Source organism: Prionailurus bengalensis, chromosome F2 (assembly GCF_016509475.1).
Source record: "Prionailurus bengalensis isolate Pbe53 chromosome F2, Fcat_Pben_1.1_paternal_pri, whole genome shotgun sequence".
NCBI lineage: Eukaryota > Metazoa > Chordata > Mammalia > Carnivora > Felidae > Prionailurus > Prionailurus bengalensis.
In genome coordinates this window covers 48,145,842-48,172,806 of record NC_057353.1, presented here as the reverse complement: position 1 = coordinate 48,172,806, position 26,965 = coordinate 48,145,842, and the positions used below count along the sequence as shown (strand labels likewise).

General features: G+C 36.7%; 1 protein-coding gene across 1 annotated transcript in view; it reads left to right on the top strand.

Moving 5' to 3' along the window:
* RRM2B (ribonucleotide reductase regulatory TP53 inducible subunit M2B) overlaps window positions 1-24,718 on the top strand; it is a 33,957-nt gene extending 9,239 nt beyond the window's left edge. Inside the window, exons 3-9 of the mRNA XM_043601498.1 lie at window positions 4,779-4,895; window positions 6,022-6,155; window positions 7,038-7,132; window positions 11,126-11,259; window positions 18,002-18,106; window positions 19,420-19,533; window positions 20,772-24,718. Of these exons, the coding sequence (XP_043457433.1) occupies window positions 4,779-4,895; window positions 6,022-6,155; window positions 7,038-7,132; window positions 11,126-11,259; window positions 18,002-18,106; window positions 19,420-19,533; window positions 20,772-20,924 (852 nt within the window). The 3' untranslated portion in view covers window positions 20,925-24,718. The remainder of the gene's footprint in view (window positions 1-4,778; window positions 4,896-6,021; window positions 6,156-7,037; window positions 7,133-11,125; window positions 11,260-18,001; window positions 18,107-19,419; window positions 19,534-20,771) is intronic.
* Window positions 24,719-26,965: the final 2,247 nt, after the last annotated feature.

Genomic DNA, 26,965 nt, shown 5'->3' with positions numbered 1-26,965 from the left:
TCTTCTGTCATAGGACGTTGAAAAATGTTAACTTATATTGTAAGATATGTTGGATAAGATCAGTTGTTTAAGATAATGTTTGAGGGGCGCCTGGGTGGCGCAGTCGGTTAAGCGTCCGACTTCAGCCAGGTCACGATCTCGCGGTCTGTGAGTTCGAGCCCCGCGTCGGGCTCTGGGCTGATGGCTCAGAACCTGGAGCCTGTTTCTGATTCTGTGTCTCCCTCTCTCTCTGCCCCTCCCCTGTTCATGCTCTGTCTCTCTCTGTCCCACAAATAAATAAACGTTGAAAAAAAAATAAGATAATGTTTGAAATTGATGAAACTAAATAACAGTGTTCTCCAATGTTTTATGTTTAGACTGCCGTCTATGCCTGTAAACATGATTCCTGCTGCAAAAGTGGCCTCAGTCTCCCAGGCTTTTACTTTCAATATATTTTAGAACATTTTCTATTTTTTTAATTAATTATTTTATTTTTATTTGAGAGAGAACATCAGGGGGGGAGGGGGTGGGAGAGGAGAAAGACACACACACACACACACACACACACACGCACACACACACACACACACACACACACAGAAAGAGAGAGAGAGAGAAAATTTTAAGCAGGCTCCACGCCCAGCACAGAGCCCAACCTGAGGCTCTATCCCACGACCCTGGGATCATGACAGGAGGCAAAATCAAGAGTCAGACGCTTAACGGACTAAGCCACCCAGGTGCCCTAAACATTTTCTATTTTTAAAGAGACTTTTGATTTGCTATGACCAAATAAAACTAGTCTCTATTTATGGCCAGCAAAATAAAAAAAATTCATCACAGCCAAAAAATGGCGGTGAAAGCCTTGGAGACCCTGCTTTCCATTGAGAGACTTACCTGTTGTGCAGAAAGAGCTGTGCCAGGGAATCTGACCACTAAGGCAGTGCTTTCCCTTCTGAGCTGTCAGCTGGAGCTCCTCCCAGTCTGGCCCCGCCTTCAGCCACATCAAACCTGGCGCTGCTGCTCCAACAGACAGGGTGGCTGTAGAATGCTGTATGTTAGGGGCATTTTCCATCTTGAAAAAGAGTTGAAAACAATAAGTTAGAATCCTTGCTGGTTTGGTAAGGACAGATGGTCATGTAAGTGGTTGCTCCATAGTTTGAACACACAAATAGTCATTATGTTCCTCTCTGAATATAATGGATGATACTTGCACACTTGCTCTGTGTGTACGTATGTATTTATCTATATAAATAGATCCAAATCTATCTAAATATATCCATTTGTCTATTTTTCAGAAGATTGATTTCACACATGTAAACATGCACTGTTAAGAATCGAGGCCCTGGGGGCGCCCAGATGGCTCAGTTGGTTAAACGTCTGACTTCAGCTCAGGTCATGATCTCATGGTTTGTGGGTTTGAGTCCCGCATCCTGTGAGCTTGAGCCCCGCTTCGGGTGGGTCCCTCTTCACTCTTTCCCTCTCTCTCTCTCTGGCCCCCATGGATTCTCTCTTTGCCCTTCACTCACTTCTCTCTCTCTCTAAAAAAAGAAAGAAAGAAAGAAAGAAAGAAAGAAAGAAAGAAAGAAAGAAAGAAAGAAAAAAAAGAAAAAAAAGAAAAAAGAAAAGAAAAGAAAAGAAAAGAAAAAAGAAAAGAAAGAATGCAGGCTCTGGAGCCAAACTGCTTAGGTACCAATCCTGACTCCACCACTTACTAGCTGTGGAACCGGGAACATTGGTTAACTTCTCACAGTCCTCATTGGAAAATCAGAAGGCATGAATTGTTGAAGCTTCTATTACACTAATTTTACCCACTTATCCATCTGTGTTATATTGTTAACATCTTTGTTATATTATAATTAACATACAGAGCAAAAATCTGAAACAAAATAAAACCCCAGTATTTTCAAATTGGGTCGTACTGCTTGGCATGTCTGATTGTTTCTAACTGTCGTTTTTAGGAGGTGTTTTGTTAGATATGGTTAACTGAACAAATGGAGTACACAGGTGGCTTTTTCACTCGTCATGTTAAAAAGCTACTTGTGATACTTGGGTTTCTCAGAATTCATTTGAAAATTACTTGCATCTTTTAGCAAATATAATACATGTTGTATTATGACTAAGAAATACTAATTTAAAAAATTAAAATACATAGGTTGGTACATATTTTATAGGAAGTTTATAGGAAGATTTAAATACCCATTAAAAATTTTTTTTAAGTTTATTTTCATTTTTGAGAGAGAGAGAGAGAGAGAGAGCATGAGTGGGGCAGGGGCAGAGACAGAAGGAGACACAGAATCTGAAACAGGCTCCAGGCTCTGAGCTGTCAGCACAGAGCTTGACGTGGGGCTCGAACTCATGAATTGTAAGATCATGACCTGGGTTGAAGCCAGACACTTAACTGACTGAGCCACCCAGTTGCCCCTAAATACCCTTCTTAAAAGGAAGTAAGACACATTTAGTTTCACATATTTTTCCTTCATACATATTACGTTAGTTCCAATTTAGTCATTGTGTTATCTGTAGTTTAGGATTATTCCTAAATATGTCTGATCATCAGAAATCTTGATTCAGAAGTAAAAGGTCTAGGGTTTGGGTTTTTCTTTTAAAGCTACCAGGCAGTTCTAATAATGAGTAATTTAGGATCAGTATTTAGATACTGAAATTGAGAATAAGTGAAACTTATAAGACTATTTGAAGTTGAGTGTTTGAAGGGGTAAGTTTAATGTTTAAGAGTGAGCATATTATAGTATTAAAATTTAATATCAGGAGTAGAATACACAAAAACTAAGAAGGTACCCTTAAGTTAATCCTGAGTTGAGCTCTTAAGAGAATAGGATCTGGTTATTAGCTTGCATGTTTTAAAAGATATATACAACATATCCCCCCCCCCCACCACCACACACACACACACAACAGCATTGTATCTCTTAACACTTTTTACAGTGTCTGGCATGTTGTAGGTGCTAAGTAAACATTTAAAGAATAAAGTAACAGGAAAAAGGATTTCAAAAAAGAACACAAATAATGAACATTAATCCTTTTTGGAATGGTGAAAGAGATTAGGGCTTCGTAAGAATAAATAAAAGGAGGACAAAGGACAGTTATATATTTCAAATGTTTATGAAGTTATTGTGAAAAATACTTCAGAGATCTTCCTAAGACAAAATAATATCTACAAGGTACATTTAAATCCTATTTTAAATTATAGAGTCCATCAAACTCTAGAGTACCTTCCTCTATTAACTGCAAGGACTAGTTCTAATAAGCATTTTCAGAAATATTTCTATTCCCAGAGGAAGCCATACCTGTAAATAACTTTAAAACCTGGGTCGTTACATGCCTGGCATTACTTTCTGGGTATAAAAGTAGATTAGCTGCCCGTAAAGTAGCAGCTACTATTGCTTACTAGGTAGTTAATCTAACACTACAGTAAGTATTATATACCATGTTAAAGCAATGGTAGCTGAAAGTCATTAGTTTATTCTGCCTCAGTTCCTTTTTTTTTTTTTTTTTTTTAATTTTTAAATGTTTGTTTATTTTCGAGAGAGAGAGAGCAAGCAGGGGAAGGGGAAAGAGAAAAGGAGACAGAATCCGAAGCAGGCTCCAGGCTCTGAGCTGCCAGCACAGAACCCATCATGGGGCTCAAACTCATGAACCGCGAGATCATGACCTGAGCTGAAGTTGGACGCTTAACCAACTGAGCCACCCAGATGTCCCTGCCTCAGTTCTTTCTTGATCAGTTTTTAATCTCTTTACCCCCTTTGGGCCTTCCTTCATTTTTTCTAGAGCCACTAGATTGTTTTTCTCCCTAGATTTATTAAGATATAATTTACCTAAAATATTGTGTAAGTTTAAGGTGTACAACATACTGATTTGATACACATATATTGCAAAATATGTTAGCTGACACCTGCATCCTGTGCAATAATTACCGTTTCTTTTTTTTTTTTTAATTTTTTTTTTCAACGTTTATTTATTTTTTTTGGGACAGAGAGAGACAGAGCATGAATGGGGGAGGGGCAGAGAGAGAGGGAGACACAGAATCGGAAACAGGCTCCAGGCTCTGAGCCATCAGCCCAGAGCCTGACGCGGGGCTCGAACTCATGGACCGTGAGATCGTGACCTGGCTGAAGTCGGACACTTAACCGACTGCGCCACCCAGGCGCCCCTACCGTTTCTTTTTTGTGGTGATGATAGTTATGCTAATTTTAATACTTTGAAAGAATATCCTGGCCAGTTTCTAAGTCAGAATATAGAGTCCTTCATAATGTTTTTATTGTGTTCCTTTGTAATAGTCTCGTCGGTTTGGGTTGCTATAATAATACATTAGACTGTATGGCTTACAAACAACAGAATTTTATTTCTCACAGTTCTGGAGGCTGGGAATTCCAAGATCAAGTCTCTGGAAGATTTGGTACCTGGTGAGGTCTCAGTCCCTGGTTCAGAGATAACTGTTTACTTTCTGTGTTTCACATAGCAGAGGAGGTGCGGAAGCTCTCTGGGGAGTTTTTTTATAAGGGCACTAATCTCATTCATGAGAGCTCCCCACTCATGACCTAACCACCGCCCAAGACTTCACCTCCAAATACCATCACATTGGGCATTAGTTTCAAATATATGAATTTGGTGGGGAACACAAACATTCAGTCTATGGCAGTTATGTTAACATTTTTTCCTTTTTCAAATTTTATTGCTACTGAGATGTCTCTCCCGAACTTTGAGATGAAAGTTAGTTTTCTAAACACTTTGAGAAGAATTAAACACCAAGTTAAAATTCTTGCAAATCTTTTTATTTCCAGGTTGACTTATCAAAGGATCTCCCTCACTGGAACAAGCTTAAATCTGATGAGAAGTATTTTATCTCTCACATATTAGCGTTTTTTGCAGCCAGTGATGGCATTGTGAATGAAAATTTGGTAAGGTTTTTGTTTTATTTCTGTTTCCATTCAGAAGCTAAATCATGATAATAGTGTTAAAACAGTCCGAGCCTGAAAAATAATGTCTAGGAAATTAAGTGGATGTAGCTTAACTCTCAGAAATGTTTTTCTGATGAAGTGTCAGAGAAAAGGATACATTTCTCCCATTTGACCAGCAAAATATCATGAAATCAAGCATATTGTGCCAATCAAAACTACTTACAATGCATAGGCATGAGTTTGATTTTTACCCTTAGATAGTAACCTTAATAGAGAGCCTGCACCTTAATAACCTTTCTAGAACTGTGTAATTGAGCTCTACATTCTGGTTCCCCTTGTTTAAACTTGTATTCTGGTTGGCCAGGAGGCATGCTTTCTTGTTAAAGAGAATTAGAAAGATACAAACTTTCATCGTGAATTAGAAGGGGTTTTGTTCAATCTATCAGCTGTTGGGGAAAACAAAAAGACTTAAGGTCAGTTTTACAAAGCAAAGTATTTACTTTTGATGTTCTACGATGTACTTGGCTATATGGAGTGTCTCTACTTAATAGATTAATTCATTTAATTGCTTAAGAATACATGATGCAACTGGATCCTGAGAAACTTAACAGAAGACCATGGGGGAGGGGAAGGAAAAAAAAAGAGAGGGAGGGAGGCAAACCATAAGAGACTCTTAAAAACTGGTAATAAACTGAGGGTTGATGGGGGGTGGGAGGGAGGGGAAAGTGGGTGATGGGCATTGAGGAGGGCATCCGTTGGGATGAGCACTGGGTATTGTATGGAAACCAATTTGACAATACATTTCATATTAAAAAAATATTTTAGAATATTTAATGCTTTGGCAAATTGTGCATAGTATTAAGTGAGCAAAATAGATAATAAAAGATACAGGTCTGAATCATTTGTATATATGCATAAAATAATTTGAAAAAATACATTATGCAACTAATTTATTGTGGAGGATTGATAGATAAACAATACTGCTTAAAATAATCTGTAAGTTCTGTCTAACCTGTTCGTGGCATGACATAATTTTTAAATGATAATTATGATGTCCAGATTCTGACTTGCAATGTTTAATGAGAGCCCACAGAATTGGATATATATGTTTCCCTTATTTTCATAGGTGGAGCGCTTTAGTCAGGAGGTTCAGGTTCCAGAGGCTCGCTGTTTCTATGGCTTTCAAATTCTCATCGAGAATGTTCACTCAGAGATGTACAGTTTGCTAATAGACACGTACATCAGAGATCCCAAGAAAAGGTATTACCACTGGGATTTTATTTACAAAGGTTTATGCTATTGCTTATGTTAAGAGCAGAACTGGGGCATCCAGGTGGCTCAGTCGGTTGAGCTTCTGACTCTTGATTTTGGCTCAGGTCATGATCTCAGAGTCCTGGGATCAAGACCCCTGCCAGGCTCTGCACTGAGCATAGGGCCTGCTTGGGATTCTCTGTCTGTCTGTCTGTCTCTCCTTCTGCCCATCTCCTCTGTTTGCATGAGCACTCTTGCTCTCTCTCCCTCTCTCAAAAAAAAAAAAAAAAAAAAAAAAGGCAGAATTTACTCCAAAACTAAATGTTAGGGAAAGATTATTCAAATGTTTTCTATCGTTTAATAATGTGTTGAGTTTAAAAAAAAAAAAACAAAAAACTTGTATAGGGGCATCTGGGTGGCATAGTCAGTTGATCTCACAATTCATGAGTTTGAGCCCCATGTCTGGCTTGCTGCTGTCAGTGCAGAGCCTGCTTTGGATCCTCTGTCCCCCTCTCTCTCTGCCCCTCCCCTGGTGACACTCTCTATCTCAAAAATAAGTAGACATTAAAAAAAAAAAACCGGTAGAAAACCAGTTCATCTTTGAGTATTATATTTAAAAAATTGTTTATTAGCATAATCTTTTTAGAAATTGAATATTGACTTTAGCCAATTTTGTATCAGCACAGATCCAAACCACTAATTTGAATTTTAGTTTCATTTTAAGGCTTAATCCCTCGACCCTGGGATCATGACCTGAGCTGAAGTCAAGAGTTGGTTGCTCAACTGACTGAACCACCCAGGTGCCCCGAGTTGCAATTATTATTGATGATTAAACTATGAAAATTATTCTGATTAAGAAAAACAAATTTCTTAATTTTTTTGTTTTTACAGGGAATTTTTATTTAATGCAATTGAAACAATGCCATATGTTAAGAAAAAAGCAGATTGGGCCCTACGATGGATAGCAGATAGAAAATCTACTTTTGGTAAGTAGCTTTAATTTAAAAATCATCAAATTTGGCTCAGTTGATATAACACTTTCTATGTGGTATGACCATCAGGTACTAATCAAAGTCACAGAATGGAAAAGGAATACAAATGTCACCATATGCACCTTTCATGGAATCATTCCTAATTCTTAGGAACCAGTGATAAAATAATCTAAAGCTGTTATCTATTTTGTTTAATAAGTTGTAAGTTGAAAGGTTAAGACACTAGTACATAATTACAGGTATATGAAAGTCACGTAGAATCTAACAAGAATATTATAGCAAGCACAGTTTGTCTCTGCTTTCATGAATGTTGATTTTAGAAATTTAAAGCAAGTCAAACTCACATTTTTTTCAGGGAACAAGTGTGTAGTTTCTGAAAAACTATACATAGTAGTTGCTCAATAAATATTTATTAAATTTAATTAAAATATTCAGATACTTTATTTGAATATCTCTAAGTACCTTTCTCATTCTCATCTATTTAATAATTGGTGGTCTTTACTTTCTGGTTGTATTCATTATATAGGGAAGCAAGTCTCAAAATTTTTGGTCTCAGGATTTCTTTATGCTTTTAAAAAAATATATTAAAAAAAAATTTTTTTTTAACGTTTATTTATTTTTGAGATAGGGAGAGACAGAGCATGAACAGGGGAGGGTCAGAGAGAGAGGGAGACACAGAATCTGAAACAGGCTCCAGCCTCTGAGCAGTCAGCACAGAGCCCGACGCGGGGCTCGAACTCCGGACCGTGAGATCATGACCTGAGCCGAAGTTGGACGCTTAACCGACTGAGCCACCCAGGCGCCCCTATGCTTTTAAAAACTATTGAGGACTCCTCTATTTGTGTGGTTTGTTGATATTTCCATATTAGAAATTAAAACAAACTTACATCATTGAAATTTGGGTTATTAAATCATTTTAAAATAGCAGTAATAACCCATTATATTTTATTATAAATAAAATAACAGTAATACCTCATTATATTTTAGTATAAATAGCACATATTTATGAAAAAACCTATTTCATACCCCCCAAATTTTTGCAACCTTTTAAATGTCTGATTTAATAGAAGACAACTGGATTATATCTGCTGCTACATTCAATTTGTTGTAGAATATTTTTGTAGTTTATTGTATAGTTATGAAGAAAATCTAATCTTATTCAGATGGGTAGTTAGAAAAGGGAGCACTACTTTACCAGGCTTGTTAGATTATTGTGGATGAACACCAATGTATGCTCATGAGAGAATGGTAGTAAAAAATAACTAAATAGTGCTTTAGCATTGTTATGAAAATAGTTTTGACCCCATACCTCCTCAGTATGTGGATTTCCAGGGAACCTCTGGACCACATGTTGAGAACCAGCAATGTAGAGAAGGGTATGGGGCAAGCCTGTTTCATATCAGGGAAGAAACAGATGTCTGCATTGCCTTCAGTTCATTTCAAGAATGAGAAAAGTGATGGTTCTCAATGGGCATAAAAAATCACCCAAGAGTTTGTAGAAAAACTCTGCAGAATCCTGGTCCTCACCAGAGAGTGATTTAGGAGGCCCAGATAGGACTGGGGAATCTGCATTTTTTTTTTTTAATTTTTTTTTTCAACGTTTATTTATTTTTGGGACAGAGAGAGACAGAGCATGAACGGGGGAGGGGCAGAGAGAGAGGGAGACACAGAATCGGAAACAGGCTCCAGGCTCTGAGCCATCAGCCCAGAGCCCGACGCGGGGCTCGAACTCACGGACCGCGAGATCGTGACCTGGCTGAAGTCGGACGCTCAACCGACTGCGCCACCCAGGCGCCCCGGGAATCTGCATTTTATATCAAGCTGATTCTCTCATGAGTGGTTTAAGAAATACCAGCTTTAAAGAAAAAAGGAGGAGGGGCCGCTGGATGGCTCAGTCGGTTAAGCGTCCTACTCTTGATTTCGGCTCATGTCATGATAACGTGGTTGTGAGATCCAGCCCTGCATCTGGCTCTGCGGTGACAGCACAGGACCTGCTTGGGATTCTCTCTCTCCACCGTTCACTTTCTTGCTCTCTCTCAAAATAAATACACATTTTTGAAAAAGGAGGAAAACGTCAAAGTGTTCAGTATGCATCAAAAATATGAGTATGGATAGGTACCAATGGCAAATGATGAACAGGCTCTCAGATAGCATATATTTCATGATTACCAAAGAAAGTAACCTAGAAAGAGAGAACATAGAGGAGGGCGGTAGCCACCATGTAGCAACATGAGGGCTCCAGTGAAATTCTCCATATTGCTTGCCCCCAGGGCAAACCTATAGTGCAGATGCAGAAAAGGCACCTGACAAAATTCAATGTCCATTTATGATAAAAACTTTCAAAAAAGCAGGTATAGAGGAAACATACTTCAACATGGTAAAAGCCATACATGACAGACTCACAGCTAACATTATACTCAAGGGCGAAAAGTTGAAAGCCTTTCTTCAAGATCAGGAACAAGACAAGGATGCCTACTCTCACCACTTTTATTCCAACAAAGTATTGGAAGTCCTAGTTGGAGCAATTAGGCAAGAAAAAAAAAAAGGCATCCAAATTGGAAAGGAAGAAGTAAAACTCACTGTTTGCAGATGACATGATATTGTACATAGAAAACCCCAAAGGCTCCATCAAACAAACAAACAAAAAACTATTAGAACTAATAAAAAGATTCAGTGAAGTTGCAGGATATAAAATTCATATACAGAAGTCTGTTGTGTTTCTATACAATAATAATGAACTATCAGAAAAAGAAATTAAACAATCCCATATATAATTGCATCAACAAGAATAGAATACCTAGGAATAAATTTAACAAAGGAGATGAAGATTTGGATATTGGAAACTATAAGCTATTGATGAAAGAAAATGAAGACACAAATAAATGGAAAAATATTCTATGCTCAGAGATTGGAAGAATCAATATTGCTAAAATGTTCATAATACCCAAAGCAATCTATAGGTTCTGTGCAATCCCTATCAAAATTCCAATGGCATTTTCAAAGAAATAGAATAAACAATTCTGAAATTTATGTGGAACTACAAAGAAAATCCCAAATAGCCAAGCAATCTTGAGAAAGAACAAAGCTAGAGGCATCATGCACCCTGATTTTAAACTCTTTTACAAAGCTATAGTAATCAAAACAGTATAAAAAAACAGACACATAGATCAATGGAACAGAAGAGAGAGCCCAGAAATAAACCCATGCATATATGGCCAATTAACTGATGACAAAGGAGCCAAGAATATACAATTGGGAAAAGATAGTCTCCTCAAAAGATGGTATTGAGAAAAGTGGACAACTACAAGCAAAAGAATAAACCGAATCACTATTTTACACCATATACAAAAATTAAATAGATTAAAGATGTGAATGTATGACCCCAAGCCATAAAACTCCCAAAAGAAAACATGGGTGGTAAACTCCTTGACATAGGTTTTGGTGATGATATTTTGAATCTGACGCCAAAAGCAAGGGTAATAAAAGCAAAAATAAACAAGTGGGATTACATCAAACTAAAAAGCTTCTGCACAACAAAAGAAACCAACATACTGAATGAGAGAAAATATTTGTAAATCATATATCATAAGATCTTCTCTTCTACTCTGTATTTCCAATACATGCCCACATTTATATGTACATACTACACTCATAGGCACTTGTGGCGCACAGATAAATTGCCTCTTTTTTTGAGTAGGGAAAGATCTCCTTTGTCTAGATACCCTAACCCACAGGAGTGCAGTGTCTGACATACGATTTGAAGTCGACACACCTACGTGTTTTTCTGCAGTAGTAGGTAGAGGTGGTGGGTTTCCTCCTCTGAACACGCTTGACTATGGCACTAATTTGTTGGTTTTGTTTCTTGGCAAAATAGTTGTGATATTGGTATAAATATATATGTAAAAATATGTGTGTTTTATATATGTAAGCTTGAAAATGTCTGCAGTATATGATACTTCAGAAAAGAAAACTATTTTCTGTCTCCAGGGGAAAGAGTGGTGGCTTTTGCAGCTGTAGAAGGGATTTTCTTCTCGGGATCTTTTGCTGCTATATTCTGGCTGAAGAAAAGAGGTCTTATGCCTGGACTCACTTTTTCCAATGAACTCATCAGCAGAGATGAAGTAAGGAAGGAAGTATTCTTCTAGTTATATTTGTATTCATTTTTGGTGTTTATTTTTCTTTCCCCTGGAAAATGCTTATAATGACACATATCCTGGTAATTAAAAGAAAATAGGAAGTAATTTCTTACTTGGTTTTTAAGACATTGTGTTTTTCTTCTGCCTCTTGTTCCTCCTCAGTCTTCCCTGCTCATCCTTAAATATCGTTAAATCCTAGGTTCCCACCTTGGCCTCTCTCCTTCACTGTACATGACCTCCTGGCTGATCTTCTCTGTTTCCATGGAATCAGCTACCATTTAGATGCTCATAACAACCCCAACTTTAGCGCAGACATTCTTTTTTTTGAGCTCCAAACCCATATGTTCAAGTGCGTGTTAGATAGTTTGTCCTGAAAGGCTCCACAGATATCTCAAACCTAATATTTCAGAAATAAAATGCATCCCTTTTTCCCCAGATTCATTCTTCGGTTTTCCCTGTATCATTGAATGATACTACCTTCTATTCAGTCATCCAAATTTGAAATCTGGGAGTCATTTTAGATTGCATTCTTTCTTTCTTAGCCACATCCAACCAGTAACTAAATCTTGTCTCCATCTGCCTGCACGGTCCTTTCCATCTTTCTACCAACTTTTCCATCTGTTGATTACCTTCTCACAGGTGACAACTCAAAACTTTCCTGACTCAATTAGGTAGAATGGACCACTCTTTCCTTTATGTATCCCTTTGAAACTGGTACCTGTCCCTATATTAGAGTCCGGACATATTCTGTACTTTATTCCTCTCTCCTCTGTTGGACTCTAGGCTCCCTGTGTGCAACACCTTGTCTTATTTGTCTTTCTGTTCTCAAGATTTAGCCCATCACAGCCTTCAGTTCATATTGATTGACTGCACTAATCCTGGCCCCTCAGCTTATTTCTTTTCTTTTCTTTTTTTTTTTCAGTATATGAAATTTATTGTCAAATTGGTTTCCATACAACACCCAGTGCTCATCCCAAAAGGTGCCCTCCTCAATACCCATCACCCACCCTCCCCTCCCTCCCACCCCCCATCAACCCTCAGTTTGTTCTCAGTTTTTAAGAGTCTCTTATGCTTTGGCTCTCTCCCACTCTAATCTCTTTTTTTTTTTCCTTCCCCTCCCCCATGGGTTTCTGTTAAGTTTCTCAGGATCCACATAAGAGTGGCAGAGAATCTCAGGACAGCTTATTTCTAAGTGACACTGTCAAGTTGTTAACTTCTCTGAGCCTCAGTTTCTCCCACTATAAACCTTGATAGGATTTTGTTAAAATGAACGATTATGTGTGAAAATACTCTTTAAGTGCCATAAAATGCTTTGTATAATTTTTGTTATTTCATGTCTTTCAATTTCTAATAATTTTTATCATAAATGTCTTATGTGGTGATTATAGAGACGTCAGAGAATAAAATCACTCAATCTTAACACAGAGATAACCACGTTTAGTATTTCATTGTATTTCTTTTTAGACAATTTTCTACATTTAAGTCTATGTAGATATATGAACATCATAATTTTATGATTTAAAATACTCTGCTTTTTGCATATTTTTATGAGCTGAGATTTATTAGAATATTGTGAGCATTTTTCTATGAAACTAAGGAATTTTAGAAAGAGTAGTTATGTTAGATATATAATATTCTAATGAAGGAATGTATCAATTATTTGACTATTCTATAATTGGGGATTCAGGTTATTTCTGGGTTTTTTGTTTAGTTCTTTTGCTATAATGCAAAATGAATGTCTTTGTATATGAGCTTTGTCCCAATTTCATATGATTTTCCTATGCTAGATTGCTTATACATAAAGTTACTAGATTATAAGGCTTAAACATTTAAAGATTATCCATATTTATTTGCAGATTTCTTCCCAGAAATTTTATAGCAAGCCCTACCCAGCAATGTATGAATGTGTCTTTTCTTACCATAACCTCACCAAAATTTGGATTTCTGTTTTAAATATTTGACAAATTTGATAGGGGTAATGGTTTCTTATTTTTGGTTTTATTTGCATTTGTTTGATTACTACTTAGATTGAACTTTTTTTCATAATGATATTAGTTATTTGTATTTTTTTTCCCTTTTATCTATTCTTGTCTTTTGCCTCTATTTCTGTTGATATACATTCCCAATGCACAGTGACTGATGGGGCTCTTTCAATAGGTGTTTGTTTTTTGAATTTGTTATATTTATGCATAAATATTATATAAAATATTAATTTTGTCATATTTATTGTAAATACATTCCCAGTTTGTCCTTTGCTTTTTAAATTTTTTTAAATTTATCTTTATTATAATAATTATTATTTTTTAAATTTACATCCAAGTCAGAATATAGTGCAACAATGATTTCAGGAGTAGATTCCTTAATGCCCCTTACCCATTTAGCCCACCCCTCCCCCAAAACCCCTCCAGTAACCCTCTGTTCTCCATATTTAAGGGTCTCTTATGTTTTGTCCTCCTCCCTGTTTTTATATTATTTTTGCTTCCCTTCCCTTATGTTCATCTGTTTTGTATTAGTGAGGTCATATGATATTTGTTTTTCTCTGACTGGCTAATTTCGCTTAGCATAATACCCTCTAGTTCCATCCATGTAGTTGCAAATGGCAAGATTTCATTCTTTTTGATTGCCGAGTAATACTCCATTGTATATATATACCACATTTTCTTTATCCATTCATCCATCGATGGACATTTGGGCTCTTTCCATACTTTGGCTATTGTTGATAGTGCTGCTATAAACATGGGGGTGCATGTGTCCCTTCGAAACAGCACACCTGTATCCCTTGGATAAATACCTAGTAGTGCAATGGCTGGCTCATAGAGTAGCTCTATTTTTAATTTTTTGAGGAACCTCTATACTATTTTCCAGAGTGGCTGTACCAGTTTGCAGTCCCACCAGCAGTGCAAAAGAGATCCTCTTTCTCCACATCCTCACCAACATCTGTTGTTGCCTGAGTTGTTAATGTTAGCCATTCTGACAGGTGTGAGGTGGTTTTGTGGTTTTGTGGTTTTGATTTGTATTTCCCTGATGATGAGTGATGTTGAGCATTTTTTCATATGTCGGTTGGCCATCTAGATGTCTTCTTTGGAGAAGTGTCTATTCATGTCTTTTGCCCATTTCTTCACTGGATTATTTGTTTTTTGGGTGTTGAGTTTGATAAGTTCCTTATAGGTTTTGGATACTAACCCTTCATCTGACATGTCATTTACAAATATCTTCTCCCATTCTGTAGGTTGCCTTTTAGTTTTGCTGATTGTTTCCTTTGCTGTGCAGAAGCTTTTTATTTTGATTATGTCCAGGGGCCAGGGGCGCCTGGGTGGCTCAGTCAGTTAAGCATCCAACTTTGGCTCAGGTCATGATCTCACGGTTCATGGGTTCAAGCCCCACATCAGGCTCTGTGCTGACAGCTCAGAACCTGGAGCCTGTTTTAGATTCTGTGTCTCCCTCTCTCTCTGCCCCTCCCCCACTCACGCTCTGTCTCCCTCTGTCTCAAAAATAAATAAACATTAAAAAAATTTTTATTTTGATTAGGTCCCAATAGTTCTTTTTTGTCTTCTCGAGGATTTTGATGGCTTCCTGTCTTACATTTAGGTCTTTCATCCATTTTGAGTTTATTTTTGGGTATGGTGTAAGAAAGTGGTCCAGGTTCATTTTTCTGCATGTCGTTGTCCAATTTTCCCAGCACCACTTGCTGAAAAGACTGTCTTGATTCTACTGGATATTCTTTCCTGCTTTGTCAAAGATTAGTTGGCCATATGTTTGTGGGTCCATTTCTGGGTTCTCTGTTCAGTTTCATTGATCTGAGTGTCTGTTTTTGTGCCATGTCCTTTGCTTTTCAATTTTATTTGTTCTTTTAACATACAAAACCCTGAAATTGATGTGATCCACTTCCAGAGATAATTAAATAATCACACATATTTTCCTCTTGACTTTTGAACATTTAACTTTAATACAATTGGAATTTGTCTAGTATTAAGTATAGAATTTGGTACAAATATAGGATAAGTTAGAATTTAACTTAACTTTATTTCACACACTCTTAGGAAATTTTCCTGGTTCTTTTTGTTAAGTAATCCATCTTTCTCCATTGACTTGTGATGGCTTTTTTATTATATATTAAAGTTTTTAAGTGTACTAAAATCTGTTTGGGGGCTATTTTTTCTTTTCATTAACCTATCTATCGAATTCCATGCCAAACAAACAATTTTAATTATTGTTGTTTTTTATGTTTTGATAACTACTAGGATAAATCCCATAACATTAAATCCTATTGAAAATTTAAATCCTATTAAAATTGTTCTTATAAGATTCTGCCCATATATTCTTAAGGATTAATTTTTTTTTAAGTTTGTAATGTTTCCTTAATTTATTTTTGAGGGAGAGATGGAGTGCAAGTGAGGGAGGGCTAGAGAGAGAGGGAGACACAGAATCCAAAGCAGGCTCCAGGCTCTGAAATGTCAGCACAGAGCCTGAAGTGGGGCTTGAACTCATGAACCGTGAGATCATGACCTGAGCTGAAGTTAGATGCTTAACCGACTGAGCCACCCAGGCACCCCAGATTAGTTTTTTAATTGAAATGTATTTGACATACAATATTGTGCAAACTTAAGATATGTAACATATTAATTTTATACATTTTTCTGTTGTGATACGATTGCCATTGTAACAATAATTTGGACCTCTATCACATTACATAATTATATCTTTTTGGTAGTTCAAATAATTAAGTTCTCGTCTCAGATTAATTTTTTTAATGTTTATTTACTTTTTGAGAGAGAGTACCCATGTGTGTGAGCAGGGGAGGGGCAGAGAGAGCGAGCAAGCGCGAGAGAGAATCCAAACCAGTCTCCATCTGTCAGTGCAGATCTCAACATGGGGCTTGAACCCACAAACCTTGAAATCTTGACTTGATCTGAAACCAAGAGTCAGACGCTTAACTGTTTGAGCCACTCAGGTGCCCCTCAGATTAGATTTTTTTTTTAATGTGGGGTTTTTGTTTTTTGTTTTTTGTTTTTGAGAGACAGAGAGAGAGAATTAGAGGTAGAGCAGGGGAGGAGCAGAGAGAGAGAAGGAGACAGAGAATCTCAAGCAGGCTCCACACTGTCAGTGCAGAGCCCGATGTGGGGCTCTAATTCACGAACTGTGAGATCATGACCTGAGCTGAAACCAAGAGTCAGATGTTTGACCATTTGAGCCACCCAGGAGCTCCATAATTTTTTAACTAGAAACAATCCCATTGAAATTTTGATTGGAATTACTTTAAACCTCAAAATTAATTTTATCTACTTATTGATTTAGCAGAATGAGGCCTACCTTTGATTTCCTCATCTCTGTAATAGGTAGCTAGCTCTCAGTTCTAATCAACACTTTCTGTAACAGCTTTCGCAGTTTATTTGAAATTCAGCCTTTGGTAATTTGAAGTATCCTCTTGAGTCCAGTCTGGGAAAAATGTTTGACTAGCAAATCTTCTAAGATTAGCTGTTCAAAGGGACTTTTTTCTGATGGTTTCTTCTGGGAATGATAACTAGGTAAATAATCCTTGGAATACAACCTTTGATTTGAGTCTTATCTTTAATTTGTCTTTGGTTTTTGCTGATTTATTTAGAAAAACCCAAGTAAACTCTGATTTAAAGTGCACATTCCTTCCTCCACCTTCTGCCCCTTCTCCTCCTACAAAATTATTTCTTTTTCTTTGCAGTTTAGAAATGTTCACTGACTCTGCCTTGAGGTCAGTCTCTAGCTTAATTTTGTTTGGCACTGCATCATCTTTCTCTGTCTCTGGCCTCTCTCTCTTTTTCTTTTGACTTTTTGCAATTACTCCTGTTGTTTTCAGCTTTTTACCATCTGTTCTGTGTTTTGGAATCCTGATCACTGTAGGTTGGATCTCCTTGCTCTGTTCTCTATTTAAAGCTCTCTACGATTTCTTGTATTTGCATAACCATTCTGTTCTCAAGGTATCTCACAAGTTTATTTTCTTATTGGTTATCTGCAGTGTCATTTCTACTTTGTATAGCTTCAAATGGTTTTCTTAATTCTTCAGTCTCCATTTTCATTGCACTAAATTTATTTTTATCTTGAGCTGTTCTTATTTAAGATAAATGTCTTTCTGAAATCTCATGAGTTTCATCTTTTCTTTATTTTTTTAATTATTATTTTTAATGTTTGTTTATTTTTGAGAGAGAGAGAGAGAGACAGAGAGAACACAAGTTGGGGGGAGGGGGCAGAGGATCTAAAGCAGGCTCTACACTGATAGCAGAGAGCCAGAAAGGGGACTCAAACCCATGAGCCATGAGATCATGGCCTGAGCCAAAGTTGGATACTTAACCAACTGAGCCACCCAGGTACCCCTCACCTTTTTCTTTAAATACTTATTATTTTCAATGATTTTTAATTTTTTTTTATACATTAGAAATGAATGAATTTTCATTCTAGCCCTTGCTTTGTTTTCCTTTCTGAAACGATTTTGGTTGCAGATTTTTATTGTTGTTGTTGATTAATTCATCTGTCATGTTTATGAATTAAGATTGGCTGGCACTGAAAAATTTTCATGATAGGCTATTATAATTGGCATTTTAATGAGATTTGAAGGAAAGTAGTTCCTGGTACTGTGAATTCTTTTATCTTCCATAAGTTCTGTGTTGCATTCCTAGAACCTACTTATATGATGCCTGACATATGCCTGTGTGAAAATTAGACGTTCTTTGACAGTGGTACTTTTCTTCTATTTTAGGGACTTCACTGTGACTTTGCTTGCCTGATGTTTCAATACTTAGTAAATAAGCCATCAGAAGAAAGGGTCAGGGAGATCATTGTTAATGCTGTTGAAATTGAGCAGGTAAGCAGGGTAGCTTATATGATTAGCACATCTCTTTTTCTCTGATGTTTGTAATTATTGTGTTAGGTTGACTCATTTGAAATTGCCACTTATAAGCCAAAGCAAATATCAGTAATTTTATATAGTCAACCTGACAGTATGAAAAGATGATGCATTTCAATTATTATGTCAGTTTATAATTTGGTTACTAAGTAAATGTTATACATTAAGGTTTATGTATATATGTCAATTTATAATTTGGTTCATAAGTAAATGTTATACATTAAGGTTTATGTATGTATGTTATGAAAAGATGATGCATTTCAATTATTATGTCAGTTTATAATTTGGTTACTAAGTAAATGTGATATATTAAAGTTTATGTATATTAAAACCTATTTCAGGATTTTTTTTTCTGTCCCTTTGATCTGTCACATTCTGTGCCATAGCAAACTATTTTAATCATTTCAGCTTTATATTTTTTAGATTTTAAGCTACTGGAGGGAAGTGATAGTTTCTTCTTTGTTTTGTATTTTCAAAACCAAGCAGTGTATCTAGCTTGAAGCATGCACCAAATGTTTATAGAATTAACAAGTCAATGAGTTCACAAATAGTAAAAATTTATAGAATGTAAAAATTTCTGACTACAAAGACCTGGATGTTCCACTTAATGTTTTTATCATTTGAAAGAACTAGTTTAAAAATAAAATAAAAACTTTTGACTCTTTAAAAAAAATACCATACAGTTCAATAGCCATAGTTTTCATATTGGGAGGGGTGAAAAGGAATGAAATTCATTTTAGTATTTTTAATCATTTTGAGAACTAAATCCAAATGGTTAGTATTTTTATTTTTTTCTCGATTAACACTTTGCTCCTGTCTTTCAATATAGTTGGAGTTCAGTTTAACCCCCAGATCCATTTCTCTTTCTCATTTTCTTTGTTAAATGTGTTTCTCTCTTTCCTAATCCCCTTCCATAACCATGTTTCCCACAGTGATCATCTCTGGTGAATCTTTTTCCGGATATTTCAGGACAAAGTATGCCCTCTTTTCTCTCTGGAAAGTCTGTGAATTTAGGTCCTATATGTACTATTGTAAAATATAAGTAATTTGACAGTTTCAGTTTACTTTGGCTATTTGAGAATGTGAAATACTGTGAATAGTAAAACCCCAAACATTTTTAAACAAATGGATATTGCCATGTTGAAAGAATTTACCCTAGTGAACTTTCCTCAGGGACTTAGAAGATTAAAACTAATACCCTGTTTTTATTTGGAAAATACTTATTTATTATTCTGTCTTTGTACTTGATTCTGTTTTTGTTCATATCTCAGGAGTTTCTAACAGAAGCCTTGCCAGTTGGCCTCATTGGAATGAATTGTGTTTTGATGAAACAATATATTGAGTTTGTAGCTGACAGATTACTTGTGGAACTTGGGTTCTCAAAGGTAAGATGTTTAAAAATTTATTACTACTAGCTAAAATGTTAGTAAGACCACTAAAATACTATATTTCATTGAAAGCATTTGCATCACATCAGCCTACTTTTTAAAATTACTGTGACAGCCTTGTTTTGCATGAACAAATTTGTTTGCAAAATCCTTTGAAACTGGAAATTCATAACAGAAGGAAGAAGCTGATAAATCTTAGAATTAATAAGTTCAATAAATTACTTGTAATAATTGCAGGTATTTAATAGGATTATCTTTAATTGGATTTAATATGTATATATATATGTTACCCTCATAAATCCTCATGGGTCTGTGTTGTAATTTTTGCATTAATACTTTTTTTAAAGACTTGTTTAACTTATGGGACACCTGAGTGGCTCAGTAGGTTAAGTGTCTTGACTCTTGATTTTGGCTCAGGTCATGATCTCATGGTTCGTGAGTTTGAGACCCGCATTGGACTCCCTGCTGATAGTGCAGTGCCTGCTTAGGGTTCTCTCTCTCTCTCTCTCTCTCTCTCTCTCTCTCTCTCTCTCCCTTTCTCTCTGTCCCTCCCATGTGTGTTCTCTCTCTCTCAAAATAAATAAAATAAGCTTATAAAAATAAAAAAGAAACCTGTTTACCTTTTACTTATTTAGTGAGATTGGTGCATCCAAACGTTTATACTTTTAAATACAAATGGTTATTAGGAAGACATTAACTGTCATAATTTGGTCCTTTGAACTCAGTTGCCTTTTAAGTTATTTTTCATCTTTTTTTTATCAGAGATAATATACCTGAATTTCATAAAGTCGTGTGCTTCTCACATGATGTAACAGGTGGAGGCTGCAGCCAGTCTACCTGGGTTTGAATCCTGGCTCTGCCACTTTCTAGCTCTGTGACCTTAAGCACGTTGTTTAACCTCTACCTTCATTTCCTCATCTACGAAAGGGAGATAATAATAATACTTACCAGAAAGGATTGTTGATGAGTTGGTATACATAAAGCACTTAAAATACTATCAGACATACAGTAAATACATACTAAGTGGTCATGTTGTATTCACCATAATTGGATATTCACGGAACTTTACAATGTACTGTATATGCGATGGTAATTAGAAATTATAGGTTTTAACTTCTTAGCATGGAAATGTAAGCTTAAGTTGTATTTAATGAGAAGCCTTGTTATGTGTTGTTGTTCTTATGGGTGTAATTTGGCTTCTTCAGAATGTCTAATAACACTTCTTTTCTTTTTAGGTTTTTCAGGCAGAAAATCCCTTTGATTTTATGGAAAACATTTCTTTGGAAGGGAAAACAAATTTCTTTGAGAAACGAGTTGCAGAGTATCAACGTTTTGCAGTTATGGCAGAAACTACAGATAATGTCTTCACCCTGGATGCAGATTTTTAGAACTCTCCCCATAGATAAACCTATCACTGGTAAATAGCAGTCTGTTTTTCTCTGCTTTAAAAAACAAACAAAACAAAACAAAACAAAAAAACAAAGTAGCTCCCTTAGGCAACAGAAGTTTGCTTAAAAGGAAATCCAAAACCAAATTTCAATAAGTTGGATTTATAGAAATACACTCTAATTTTCCCATTTGACATTCAGGATGTGACTTCAATTCTATTGTTTTGTCACGAAAATATAAGATGGTGTTATGTAGTGATTAAGAGCATGAGGTGAGGGGTCAGATTTGAGATTCTGCCCTTACTGCTTTGTGTGATCCTTGGAAAGTCAGTTAATCTCTCTAAATCTCAATGTATGTATCCTTAAAGTGGGTGTAATAGTAGCTCCTAAATTTATCATGTGGATATGAGGATTAAGCCACAAAATAGGTGCTTAGCCACGACCACCACCATTACTACTTATTAACAGTCTTAATTATGGTGATGTTGTGATAAAATGCTCCCCTGTCCTCAAAGTAATTTTGATTCTAGGTTCTAAGATCTAGAATTAGATCTTTATATTTTAATGTTTGAGGGAGAATATAAAGATTTCATTTAAAAATTATAATTCTCATTAACTTGAGAATTGCTTCTTCAAATTCCTCAGCATGTAGTAAAGGAAATTTAGTTCTCAGTTGCTTTGGGCAGGACACTTATGAAGTGAAATTCGGGAGATCAGCCTGGCAGTTGACCTTGTAAGTAAAATGATTTTGCTCCTTTAGAAATCAAAAAGGTAACAATTGCCAGACATAGCTAGCCCTGAAATGTTTAAACCCTAGGTGAATTAGCTAGAATAGCATTTCCTCAAGAATGTTCTAAAAGCTGTGAGCCCCTCTAGATATTTTGTGGGGCAAAATGGGATTCTGTGGTCAGATGAACCTGGGAAATGCTATCCTCCCTTCTTCCTCTCTGAAGCATATAGTCAGTACATCAAAGAGAGAAATTCTTCAGGACATAAAACTTACTTCTCCCTGCATATCCCAGACTTACTTAACAAAGATCTGTAGTTTACCTGTTAACATCTCACCTAACTAGTATTCCTCTGAATATAGTTTGGAAAAGGCTGCCCTAGAACCATTTTGTACACAGAGGAAGGACTTGTGGACTAGGCAAAGGAGACCTGGAGGGATTTACTAAACCATATTTGTGCCGAGCTGAGTAACGTACCTGAGACTGACCTCAGCTGTGCTTCTTTAATACTCTTCAAACTCTTTTATGCTGTTAAAAGGTAGAGTCCTAATGGAACTCTGCATCCTGCACGATAGCAGATGGCAAGGGAGACAAAGGTTTCTGCAGAGGAGACAGTGAGGAGAGGCCATGGACCCCTCTTTATCGTTAGGAAGAGCCACGAGGTAGCCTGAGCCCCCAAAACAGTGTGGTTCCCCACTTAACAGCAAACTGCTTTATAACATTCTGCAACCTAGAATTTAGAGATTTTTCACTTTGCATAAATTTTTGCTCCATTCATTCAGCAACGTTCTGATGACTAAAAATGGGAGTTCTCAAGTGGATGCAAGAGGACCAGGCCATAACCTTGTTAGGGAAACTGTCAGAAGCCTGTGATATTTTGGCCTATTACAGTGCCGTTTGTTCAGTGCTTCATGGTTGGCCAGCTGGTTTTACATCATATCACGTGATCACACAACAGCCTTATAAGCTTGACAGCTAATATTGACATTTTACTGCTAGGAGAGAGTGAGGCTCAGAGAAGTTAAATGACTTGGCCAAGGTGGGCTCTTATCACTGTCCTTGCAGTAGAATTCTTTTTCCCTAGAGATTATCATCTTCCTTGTATTTAGTCCTTTACATCCATCTTGATGTGATTTTGCCTATTTTCTCATTCAGGTATCATGTACTTTATTAAGGTGTTATGTAAATTATTTACCTATATTCAGGTAGTATGCTCAAAGATGTGTATACTACTGTAGAAACACTTAACATTATAAATTGAGAATATCTGCAATAATATTGGAATGAAAGAAAAAAGTTTTCAGTGCATATTCCCTTTGTTTTGAATCCAGATCTTTCTCATAGGTAATGACAGGTGCCTTAATATGAAGCTTATTTATAGTAGCAATAAACCTAACTGTGTTGAGATGAGGAAGTTTTAATACTGAAATACTGGATTTTTAATACACTGGTTTATTATATTCAGTGTTCTATATCCTTTTCCAGGCCTTCAGGTTGCATATTTATTTATTATGTTTAGTATTTTGGTTCCTAGTTCTTAAGGAATGAAGAAATTGTGGAATTGCCTTTTAATACTATCTCACAGGTAAAGAAATTCAGAGTATGTTTACAAGTTTTTTTAATAGCACATGTACTTAAGTCATTGCTATAGTAAAGTTAAGTTTGTTATTTAGGAATGTAAAAACTTGTAGTTCATGACAGCACTTATTAAAAATAACTTCATTGTAGTATGTAGAATCATGACTTGGAAGGACTTAGGAAGACAGTTTGATTCAGTGCTTTCAGACAAGGCTATTTTGTTGTTCAGTTACACACAATAATAAACAATTGTTTTTACCTATAAGCTTACTCGAGTCATGTCTTAGTGTCTCGTTTTGGAATATCAACATTTTCTTCTTCTTTTGACATTTTATTTTTTATTCATAAAAAGTGATTACAGTTGGCCCTTGAACAACATGGGACTTAGGGGCACCAAATCCCCACACGGTTGAAAATCCACATGTAACCTTTGACTCCCCCACAAGTTAACTATTAATAGCCTACTGTTGACTGGAAGCCTTACCAATAACACAAACAAGTTGATTAGCACATATTATGTGTGTTATATGTATTGTGTACTGTATTCTTACAATAAAGTGAGTTAGAGAAAAGATGTTTTTAAGAAAATCATAAGGAAGAGAAATACACTTACAGTACTATACTCTATTTATTGAAAAAAATCCACATATACGTGGGCCTGTGCAGGTCAAACCCATGTTCTTCAAGGGTCAACTGTATTGAGAAAACATAGCAGTTTGCATATTTAAAACACATATTATTTAATATTCATAACTTTGCATTTTACATTTAAATATGCTAACTTCCATGTCATAGAATTCCCATACTGCATTTGCATGGATTAAGCTAAGGGCTTAATGTCGCTGATTTTCAGTGATAAAGAAATCTGTTCCTGAGCTGCATAAAAGCCAGTTTAGTCCTATAATCAGGTATTATGTTTTTGAACTAAATTGGCATGAATTGGTAGCCAACTCAGGAGCTCTTCTCAGTGGAATCTGCATGAGTGGTACAGAAGTGAAATCTAGTTTTTCTTTGTTTTTCCCAGCCTTTAGATAATCTCCTTTTTAGATGACTGTAAATTTGAAGGAAAACTTGATATTCCCAGGGCCTTAGAAAGAAAGGATTTAAGCTTTCAAATTTGGGGCCTAAGGAAAATATAGGTAAAAATGGAAGGATAGAGATTGATTTTTTTGTACAGATAAAAATGCAACAATTCAAGTCTTTTTCTAAGTTCACAAGATTGTTAACTTAGTGCATTTGATTCTTTTATAAAAATGTTTTGTTTTTTTCCAAATGTCTGGTAATTTAGCAAAGCTATTTGGTATTTACTGTGTATATAGAGAGCTTTATTAGGTGTGGTGTACCTAAGTCTTTTTGCTAAAATGCATTGTGGTCAATCAAGCCAACCCTGAATATGTAGAATGTTGGGGGTTTTTTTTCCCCAAGGAAATAGGTTGTTTTGTTATTTTGGGGGGTTAGTGTGTTGAAATAAACTGTATCATAGCTACATCATTTTGTGTGTGTTCTTTTTGAGTAAGAGTATTTCTTTATAAGTGAAGGGGCTACCCTAATTAAGAAATGTATATGTTTTCTCTTTGTGCATACAGATAAATACATATTGGTATTACTTTGTTCAACTCTCTCTCTCTCTCTCTCTCTCTCTCTCTCACACACACACACACACACACACACACACTGTTCTTTTGACATAAGTGGGATTCCCCCAGTCCTCCCTCTCATCTGCCTTCACCCAATCCATGTCTCTTTATATCCAGCTGAGATTCCACAATACATAATATTACTAGGGGTAATATGTGTACTTTACCAATACCCTGAACTCTGTTCCTCTTCTGCATTTATACCATACATAGAAAAGTCAAGGAGATTTCCCCACCCTGTTACAAACATGACGACAATCAGTTTTTCCATATTTCCCTCAATAAGCAGCCAAATGCTGCTAGAGAAAAGGACATGTAAGACAAATTGGATCTCCTTACTATAAATCCATGTAAACATTTACCTACTGTCTTAGTCCATTGGGGCTGCTATTGAAAACTACTATAAACTGGGGGGCTGAAACTAGGCATTTACTTCTCACAGTTGTGGAGGCTGAGAAATCAAGGTGCTGACAGATTCGGTGTCCCGTGAGTCTCGCTTCCTGGTTCATAAACAGTTGTCTACTCACTGTGTACTCACATGGAAGAAGGGTGAGGGAGCTCTCTGAGGTCTCTTTCATAAGGGCCCTAACCCTATTCATGATCCAGTCACCCAGGCCCCACCTCCAAACATCAGCACACTGGGGATTAGGTTTCAACATGAATTTTGGTGGGACACAGCATTCAGTTTATAGCACCTACCTCAGCACTATCTGATAACTCTAGTACAATTTCCTGGTAAACTTGTTCTCCATTCTCCACAATTGCTTTTCCACACTATGCCCACCTTCTGCTACTACCCTCACTCCCCAAGAAGGTGCCTTTGTCATCTGCTTTTTCTTTGTGAATTGTGGGCCCACGAGCGATATTCTGGGCTGAGAAATATGACAATTAGAGGAGTCCTAAATCTAGAACCTAAGAAGCCGCAGGATAACTCAATATACAAGTGTCTGTGCACGATTTCTGTCCTGTGGAGTCCTTGCAATCAGAGAGCGATTGAGGACATTAGCTGTTCTTTTTTTTTAATATTAAATATACTTTATTGTCAAATTGGTTTCCATACAACATCCAGTCCTCATCCCAACAGGTGCCCTCCTCAATGCCCATCACCCACATTCCCCTCCCTTCTGGGAATAAGAGCCACTTATTTGTGGGAGCTGCTGTTCCCTTTCCCACCGCGTGGGGTTCCCAGGGCTGCCAAGCCAAGTGCGTGCTCCTATCTGTCTCGGCCCGGGGTCAGGCAGGCGATCCAGGAGGGAGCCACATCCTTACCTAAGTCATGTCTAAATGAAACTAAAGGCACAGAAGCACTTTTATTCGAATGACAAAGCTAGAGAAAAAGTCCTAGTTCCAGCTGCCCCCAAGGCCTAACGATATCCCCATTCTTTGCAATTTTTCATTATCTTCTATAAAGGTTAATAAATGACTACTTTTTGCCTAAGATAGTGTAAGTCTCCTGATTTGCAACCCAAAGGACCCTAGGTGGAACAAAAATTAGCCCCTGGAAACAAAAAAGGAATTGGGAAGAATCAGGGCGTCCGGGTATGTATCAGTCAAGAAGCTGAGAGCCCAGGGTTTGCTCCTGGAGAGGCCCCTGAGAGCCAGGTGAAGTGTTCAGTGAAACTGAAGTACTGTGGAGAGGGCGAGGTGAAGAGGAGAGGGAGGCACAGTGGAGTTGTGAGTTTTAGAAGAGCAGGGTTGTTACCAATGAATGTGGTGTCCACGATCTGCATGGTCATCCTGTAATAAGAAAAACAGCTGTCCTCGTTTTATGGGACCTTTCTAGGAGCTTTGAGCACCTGGGCTTTCTGCACACTGTGCCAGCACTCAAACCACATCTGCTCTGCTCATTTCTCCAGGTTAGCATGTTTCCACATCACGGGAAACAAGAGCATCCTCCAGTTTGTCTGAGTAAAGGCCAAGGGGTATGTTCTTGATATTCTCTCACTGTTCATGATAGTGTCCAAATTCTGTGCGAAAACTTAATTCCCAGTGAGATAATAAGTATTTGTACATACTTTAGTGCTTGTAAGGTGATTTTGCAATCCTATTATTCTAACCACTTCGTTGGTTCACTCATTTTATAAGAAATTGCCATGTC